The sequence below is a fragment of the Patella vulgata genome, chromosome 6 (assembly GCF_932274485.2).
Source record: "Patella vulgata chromosome 6, xgPatVulg1.2, whole genome shotgun sequence".
Classification (NCBI taxonomy): Eukaryota; Metazoa; Mollusca; class Gastropoda; family Patellidae; genus Patella; species Patella vulgata.
The window spans coordinates 23,168,037-23,177,504 of record NC_065884.2 but is presented as its reverse complement, the minus strand read 5'-3'; the positions used below and the strand labels follow the sequence as shown (position 1 = coordinate 23,177,504).

Here is a 9,468-nt window from a genome sequence, read left to right as displayed (position 1 = left end):
AATTCACACACACTTTAATAACGTCATCCCCACCCAACCATTGTACATTTAACCACTGAGATAAAAATAATACCATATGTTAGTCTCAAAATGACCAAAGTATTGTTTTGATGAGACGTAAAGTCCATTCAATTACTCATACAAATGAGCGCCTTTCTTACTATTAGTCCATAGAAAGTGAATTAAATGCTGCACAAGTGAAAATAAAAGAATTAGAGAATTACCTACTGGCTTTACAAGAATCTAAAAATGCTGAAATAATAGAACTACAACAACAATTAGCTACAGTTGTAGAAGAATTAGATCTGTCTAAACAAGAACAGACAGAAGCTATAAAAACTGAAGAACTAAATAAACAGTTGGCTTTAGATTTAGAAAAAGAAAGAGGAAGATTAGAAGGTTTGTATTGTGGGTGAAACAGATTTAATCATTACATGTTATTGATTAATATTTCAATGAAACATGATAATTATGAAATCTATATACATGTACCAAACATCCTCGTTTATAAAGTATAATCATACAATTAATAATCGATATTGAAATCCAAGGTTGCATTTTAGAAAAGAATTTTACCACTTTGTATAAATGATGCTGTCAAAGATGAAATTCTTTTTATTTTTTAATTATGTCTAATAAAAAAAATTGAGGGAAAATCTGTTGAACTAAAGTGCTGTTCTATGATAATAACAATTATATAGATAAATATATTATAATGTAATAATGATATAATCACAGAGGCTTGTTCCCTGCATTCGTTTATTTTATACGCCCACATTTTCATGTGGACGTATTATGCCGTCGCCCCTGTCCGTTCAGACGTCCTGACGTCTGTCTGTCTGTCTGTCCGTCTGTCCGTCCGTCCGTCCACAATTTGTTTGTGGACACTCTACAGGTCACAATTCTTATCCGATTTTAACAAAACTTGAAATATAGGTGTATCTCCAAAAGATCTCGGCTGCTTTCGATATTGGCATGTATCGGATCGAAACTTCATGGATTATGGCCCCTGTTTGTACGAAAAACCACGTTTTTGGCTTGTGGACCCTATAGAGGTCACAATTTTTATCCGATTATGTTGAATCTTGAAATGTAAGTTTATAACCCAAAGATCTCGGTTCCTTTCGATATTCGCGCACATCGAACCGTAACTTCCGGAATTATGGCCCCTGATTGTACGAAAAATCTTGTTTTTAGCTTGTGGACCCTATAGAGGTCATAATTTTTATCCGATTTAAAAAAACGTATAATTATATAACCGTTACACCATAAGGACGACTGAGTTCGAATTTCCTGAAAATCGGCCTAAAATTGACAGACAAAATGGCCGCCGTTCGTTCTCAAATAGCGTAAAAATTTGGTATATCAAGGTTGTGGACCCTATAGAGGTCACAATTTTTATCCGATTTTGTTGAAACTTGAAATGTAAGTTTATAACCCAAAGATCTCAGTTCCTTTCGATATTCGCGCATATCGGACAGTAACTTCCTGAATTATGGCTCCTGATTGTACGAAAAATCGCGTTTTTAGCTTGTGGACCCTATAGAAGTCATAATTTTTATCCGATTTAAAAAAAACGTTCAATTATATCACCGTTACACCCTAAGGATGGCTGAGTTCGAATTTCGTGGAAATTGGCCCGAAATTGACAGACAAAATGGCCGCCGTTCGTTCTCAAATAGCGTAAAAATATGGTATATCAATGTTGTGGACACTATAGAGGTCACAATTTTTATCCGATTTTGTTGAAACTTGAAATCTAAGTTGATAACACAAAGATCTCGGTTCCTTTCGATATTCGCGCATATCGGACCGTAACTTCCTGAATTATGGCCCCTGATTGTACCAAAAATCGTGTTTTTAGCTTGTGGACCCTATAGAGGTCATAATTTTTATCCGATTTAAAAAACCGTTCTAATATATCTTCGTTACACCCTAAGGAAGGCTGAGTTCGAATTTCGTGAAAATCGGCCCGAAATTGACAGACAAAATGGCCGCCGTTCGTACTCAAATAGCGTAAAAATATGGTATATCAAGGTTGTGGACCCTATAGAGGTCACAATTTTTATCCGATTTTTTTGAAACTTGAAATGTAAGTTTATAACCCAAAGATCTCGGTTCCTTTCGATCTTCGCGCATATCGGACTGTAACTTCCTGAATTATGGCCCCTGATTGTACGAAAAATCGCATTTTTAGCTTGTGGACCCTATAGAGGTCATAATTTTTATCCGATTTAAAAAAACGTATTATTATATCACCGTTACACCCTAAGGAGGGTTGAGTTCGTATTTCGTGAAAATCGGCCCAAAATTGACAGACAAAATGGCCGCCGTTCGTTCTCAAATAGCGTAAAGATATGGTATATCAAGGTTGTGGACCCTATAGAGGTCACAATTTTTATCCGATTTTGTTGAAACTTGAAATGTAAGTTTATAACACAAAGATCTCAGTTCCTTTTGATATTCGCGCATATTGAATTGTAATTTCCTGAATTATGGCCCTTGATAGTAGGAAAAATCACTTTCTTGTTAGCTTGTTCTCTTTCCATCTCTCGAAAATGTGGGCGTATCATGCCTGGCAGCCGCTGGTTATCCGATTTTGTTGAAACTTGAAATGTAAGTTTATAACACAAAGATCTCAGTTCCTTTCGACATTCCCGCATATCGGACCATAACTTCCTGAATTTAGCTTGTGGATCCTATAGAGGTCACAATTTTTATCCAATTTAAAAAAACGTATTATTATATCACCGTTACACCCTAAGGACGGCTAAGTTCGAATTTCGTGAAAATCGGCCCAAAACTGACAGACAAAATGGCCGCCCGTCGTTCTCAAATAGCTTAAAAATATGGTATATCAAGGTTGTGGACCCTATAGAGGTCACAATTTTTATCCGATTTTGTTGAAACTTGAAATGTAAGTTTATAACCCAAAGATTTCGGTTCCTTTCGATATTTGCGCATATCAAATTTTAATTTCCTGAATTATGGCCCTTGATTGTAGGAAAAATCACTTTCTTTTTAGCTTGTTCTCTATCCATCTCTCGAAAATGTGGGCGTATTCTGCCTGGCAGCTGCTGGTTTTACATATTTTTACATTTGTTCATTACTAGTATCACTTGTCAACATTTTGGTTTTAGTTCAAGAGCTCCAGAAAACTGACAAATCCCAAATAATTTCAAAAAATAATTATTAAAGCATACTTGTGTGAAACATTGGATTCTTCAGATTTTACAGCTGTGTTGAAGAATGATCCTTTTTGGTGGTTATAGCAATCTCTGTTTCATAATTCCTGGTTTGGTGTTTTAATATTAGTCCAGAATTACCCTCTGATAACATTGCTACTTGGCTTTTTTCAAAACATTAAAAGGGTCCTATTTTAGGTAACTTTTGAACAATAAATTTTCTGTAAAGATCTATAACCAAAGCAATTGATAAGCCCAGACTATTTTCCAATTCTTATTCAGGGTAAATAAACATATTGGTAAATGAACATATTGTTTTGAAAAATAAATTTAAAAAACCATTTTAGCTGTGCTTTAAAATTCTTTCATATTATGAACATTAATTTTGGGGGTATTCTCCTCATAAAATGTTGAAGAATAGAATGAGATTTTAGACAATTAAATTGCTCTTTCTAAGGGAAACTACTCTAGACAGTAATTGGCAGCCATGTCAAGATTGGCAAAAGTGATGATAAGCTTACTCAGAAGTATGACAGTAAATTTGTTTGATAGACACACAAGATTCCATTCTCTGAACTTTTAGTAATTTTGACTTGATTCTAGAAGTTATATTTTGACTTTATTATTTATAAATAATCATTATTTTGTTGTTGGCAGCCATGTCAAGATTGGCAAAAGTGATGATAAGCTTACTCAGAAGTATGACAGTAAATTTGTTTGATAGACACACAAGATTCCATTCTCTGAACTTTTAATAATTTTGACATGATTCTAGAAGTTATATTTTGACTTTATTATTTATAAATAATCATTCTTTTGTTGTTTTAGCATGTATTGTTTATAAATAATCATTGTTTGTAGTCTTAGCACTTATTGTTTATAAACAATCATTGTTTGTAGTCTCAGCACTTATTGTTTATAGATAATCATTTTTTGTAGTCTAAGCACATTTTATTTATAAATAATCATTGTTTGTAGTCTTCTAAGCAACCCAGGCACATGGAAGATTTTAGACTTATAAATAATCATTGTTTGTAGTCTTCTAAGCAAACCAGGCACATGGAAGATTTTAGACTTTGAGTTTGAGACATTCAAAATAGTTTGAAATTGTCTATATAGGTCAATGGCTGTATCTGTACTCAAGTGTAGTTTTCATATTATCTTCAAATGTCCTGTATTTGAGAAAGGGATGATGAAAAAATACTTATGCAGTTACTGGTCTTTTCAATTTGGCATAATCATGGCCTTTATGATTATTGAGAACCCTTGTTGAGAAGTTTATATGTTTTAATACATGACTAGGTAGAGTTTATTGATTGTTTTACAGGATTAATACAGAACAATACATCTTTAAAACAACATGTTGGTCAGTTGGAAGAGGCACTGGCTAGACGAGAATCTAGTCTTGTTGAATTACAGGCTCATCTCTTAGATTCTAATAAAGACAAAGACATGTCAACTGAAGATTACCTTAAAAGAGTACAAACTCTAGAAATGAGCCTCCAAAAAGAGAAGAACAGTCAAAGAGACCTTAGAAAACAGGTAGATTACAATCAATTTAAAATGACACATTGATTTAAAGACGAATGAATGAAATTTCTACACAAAAATACTGTGAGACAAGGGACATGAATTTAATGTCGATGTAAATCTGTATATATTGAAATTAAAGCGAGAATTTCATATTTTCTAAGAAAGTCAAAACATAATTATTTCTATGTCTTTTGCTCAATATGTTATCAATTCACTATTATTTGATCATGGGCATTATTTCCCACCCTTAAAAATCATTGACACAGGAAATAATAACACAATTACCTCCCTTGTTTTCCTATTACCTCCATCGAATAGCTATGTTCAAACATTTGAATTTGAAGCTGAAAATGATATTTTTGCCAATTTCTCAGCTGGCAATAGTGAATTATAGGATTAATAGGATTATTCTTTAACAAAGTAGGACTGTTTATGGATACCATCTATTTTAAGGCTTTATTTTAATAAATTTTAAAAATATAACTTAAAAATATGAAATTGTAGCTTTAATGTGACCCATCAAACTTGTGTTTTTTTCTTAGGTGATGGCCTCATTGACTTTTTGTGAGTTTAACAAACAAGTGACACATCATTGTGAAATAATGTCATCATTTTTTTTATAAACAGCATTGATTAATTTACCATCTAATTAATCAGTGTTGGTTGTTTTGAAGTTGTTTTCATTTTATTGTACCCTGCCTTACGAAGAAGTGGGAAACCTCAGCCTTACTGTTTTAAAGGTTGTTAAGTTTTAAGTTTTATGAACCACTGTTTCTTAGAACAGAAATGGGTATAGAAATTGAGGCAATTGGTAATAGGTTGCACATTGTGTGTTGATTTTTTGTTACATACATGTAGTATTAAAAAGCATCATGAAGTATCCAAACATGCACCTACTTATAAAATGTAATACATACAGCACATCAGTGTTGTGTATTGCCTTTTTGCATTATAACCCCTTTTTTTATGTCAAGGCGAATGTATCCAATTTACCTGATCAGAAATACAAATTTGGTTTTGAATTAAATTTACAAAAAAATTTATTTTCCCAGATTGGGGTGAAAATTACTGAAAATAAAAAACTTAAAAAACACCAAGAAGAATTTAAACGAGAACAAGAATTACTGAAACAGCAGGTGGAGCTTCATGAACAGGAAGTAGAGAAATTACAGACAGAGCTAGATAACAATAGAGACTCCTCAGTTGCCCACAAAGCGGAAGTCCAGTCTCTTCAGTCAGAGAAGAAGAGTCTTCAGCTAGAATTAGAACACATACAGAGAGAGTTAGCAGATAATTTAGCTAGAAATCCATTAATACATGAACAAATGGAGGTTTGTCGGATATTTAATTGAGTTGCTAAAGATTATTCTGTTTAGAAAAAAATTTGTCAAGGGACTTTTGGAGCTAGAAATATTCTGCATGCTTTGCATGGAATATTAAGTGAATTTGTTTAGAGGTTGTAAAGGATTCTACAAGAGGTGTGATTTCAATCTGTCATATAAGCTTAATATAAACAGTTTATAGTTTTCCATTATTATTATTATTACAGAGTTTAGAATGGCAGATTAGTCAGAAGAATAAGGAAGTAGAATTTGCACATGAACAGGTGAAATCAGTTGAAAAAAGACAACAAACAGAAATTGATCTTCTACGACAAACTATAAAAGTAAGATTGTTTATTATCACAGGGGGTCACGGTGGCTTAGTGGGTAAGACGCTGGCTCGCTAGCCTGGAGGTCGAGTGTTCGATCCCTGCATTGACCGAGAAAGTTTATCCAGATTTTCCGGCGTGGTTCTCCCTTGTCAGTGATGCAGGACGGAGGGCCTGACAAGAACGTACAGCTGTCTAATCGTTCGGATGGGAAAAAAAAAAACTGAGGTTCCGTGTACACATTGGCGTGCACATAAAAGATCCCTTGACAGTTGGAATTCGATATAAGAGAAGGCCGTAGTGCCGCTGTCCAGGCAAAATTTCCCTCGTAGCACACTGTATGGCGTATGCCGTCTTCATTAGCCGTGTTCGGAGCAGAACAGTAGGACGTTTAACGCCACTTCATTTCATTTCATTGTTATCACAGTATGATACTGTATATTTATTCTTCATTGCATCACAACAAATTCTTAACAGATCTGTTAATAAGTGTAGCCTGTATTGCGAATTTCACAAGGTTATCAGAAATGGGGCATAAATCTGGAGCCGAAAGTCAATGTTTCCCACAAAATGTGGATAGAAAAGAAGTAGCCTCAATCGTGTACTCAAGTCAATAGTTGACCAACAGCCAGAACAAAATGACGACATATTACGCCAACATCAAGGCCGCTCTTTCTGTCTATTTGTTACCCGTTTTTCTATTTTTACATAACAGATGATGCCAAGATGGGCTGAGGCTTGGTTGGATATTTTTTGCATATATATTTTTTTTTAAATATTGGTTGATATTAGTTATACTAACTTTCAGATTATATGTTTTATTTTTTAATCAACAGGACAAACAGTTAGAAATAGAAGAATTACAAAAAGAACTTTCAAGTGCCAAAAAAGAGAAAACTGACCAAAAGTCACGGGTGACTGAACTACGCAGTGCCTTAAAGTCTTCAGTTCAGTATCACAAGGTATATAATAGTCTCCAATCAAAACTTCATGCTTCTGTGACATTTTTCTGAAAAAAATTATTAAAATATTCACATTTAAAAAAAAGTAGTGTACAATCAGAATGGTTAACATTTATTTGGTCCATCCTGTATATCGTTAAATTAAACACCCCTCAAAACAATAAGATAATCCACAGTGATTACTTAGATGGTAGGTCAGTTAATACTTGGTATTGCTATAATTTAAATGTCACTCACTTCTGGTCTCATTAACTTTCAAGCATATAATTCACTATTGTGAGTTGAGAAATTAGCAAATATATCATTTTCAAGTTGAAACGCTAACTCCGAACTTCGCCAATTACATGGAGTGTATAGAAAACTTGGTGGGGGGGGGGATGGCTGAATGGTTAGCGTGTGTGCGCTGTATCATAAAGTCTGTCATTGAGTCAATGAACGTGGTTTTGATTCCCCGGATGTAAGTGACAAGGAGTAGGGTCGTCTGTCCAACCTCGTGGGTTTTCTCTCGGTTCTCCGGTTTGCTCCCACGGCTAAAGACCCCTATGCGCAAGCGAATTATTGAAATAAAATTAAACCATATGTTAGTCCCAAAATGACCTAGTTTGTATCGGGTGGATATTAAACCCAATTTCTAAAAATGAAAACTAGAGGGTAATTTTGCTATTATTTCAGTATTATTATTTTAAGTGCTAGAATGCTTATTATGATTGTTGGTAGTGATTTGATAACCTATATCGCTTTAATCTCCACTCCATTCCTTTCCCATTCTGAACATCTGAGACACTCTACCTGCTGAGAAGTATTTCAGACACAGTCAATAGCCATGATATCCATATCACGTGATCTACACATCACAGGTCATGACATTGACGTCAACAGGTCATGAGGTCAACAACACGTTACATTGTAAACAATAGATTTATCTTCAGCATTGTTTCCTTTGCACTCATAAAGACTATATAATTCGTCCAGTCCCAACATGTTCTCTCTTCTTCCAATGATTTTTCACAAAAATAACATCTACAACTCATAGAATTGACGTCTTCTTCAATGACAGCGTCTGCGAATAGTTGTATAGAGGCTGCCATATCTTGGCACTATTTTGTGCGTCGGTCGTGTCTATTTCGGATATACACAATCAATTCTGTTGATGTTTTTAGCGTTGGGATTGACTAATAGTTAATTTGTTTCAGTTCTAAAACAAATATTTTAAACTTTAACGCAAATTTAGAAAATAGCCAAATTCTGGCTGGGATTACTGAGCAAAATGGCCATTCACTGTATACGTGCGAAAAAAAAGCTAGCCACCAATTAATTTTCGTACATTAGTTACGTATGTTCCTTTCCTGGTTTTAAGCTATTTTTACATTTTGAATTAAACTTATTAAAATGTCTTCTATTAATGTAGTTAACCAAAAAGTTGAATTCCAAAAAAGATAAATTGAAAAGCATTGACTCAGGTATGGAAGAAAAGGATGACAATGAGTGTATAGAAGAATGTAAAGAAAATGGTTTAATGTTAGATAAAGGAATACAGGTTAATGTAGAAGATACTATGGTATTACCTGAACCTAATTATGATTTTGATGCTATAGAAACATTACTAGAACAGACAGCAATACGGACGTTAGAAAGCAGGTAAGTGTTATCATCTTTAAATAAAGTCCTGATAAAATTGACTTGTGTTCATTTTGAATCAGAATAATCGTAGGTACATATTGCTGATGATATTTAACCTAATTCCCTTTCCATACCGTAAAACAGTCTGGTACTGTGAATAAACGAGGTAGCTGAAAATCAATGAAAAACATGGGTTATGCAATTAATGCAATTAAGAGTGAATTTTGATTCTTACAAAACAGTAACTAGTTTATTTGATAAAACACTGTAAGGGATCGTTACAATATGTCGGATTACACAGAGTGTTGGAATACTCAGTTCAGTTGTCTCAAAACCGGAAGTATTATTGTAATTTCGAAAACCGGAAGTATTATTATAATGTAGCTTCGAATCCCCAGGTACGTGACAAGGAGTAGGGTCGCCTTCCAACCTCGTGGGTTTTCTCCGGGTCCTCCGGTTTCCTCCAACTGCTAAAGACCCCTGCACAAGCGAATTATTGAAATAAAATTAAACCATA

The 9,468-nt window shown here is 34.1% G+C and overlaps 1 protein-coding gene across 1 annotated transcript in view; it reads left to right on the top strand.

Moving 5' to 3' along the window:
- LOC126824760 (golgin subfamily A member 3) overlaps window positions 1-9,468 on the top strand; it is a 35,181-nt gene that overhangs the window by 17,738 nt on the left and 7,975 nt on the right. The window contains exons 7-12 of the mRNA XM_056101614.1: window positions 168-399; window positions 4,513-4,727; window positions 5,771-6,049; window positions 6,268-6,384; window positions 7,206-7,331; window positions 8,740-8,969. Coding sequence (XP_055957589.1) covers window positions 168-399; window positions 4,513-4,727; window positions 5,771-6,049; window positions 6,268-6,384; window positions 7,206-7,331; window positions 8,740-8,969 — 1,199 coding nt within the window. The remainder of the gene's footprint in view (window positions 1-167; window positions 400-4,512; window positions 4,728-5,770; window positions 6,050-6,267; window positions 6,385-7,205; window positions 7,332-8,739; window positions 8,970-9,468) is intronic.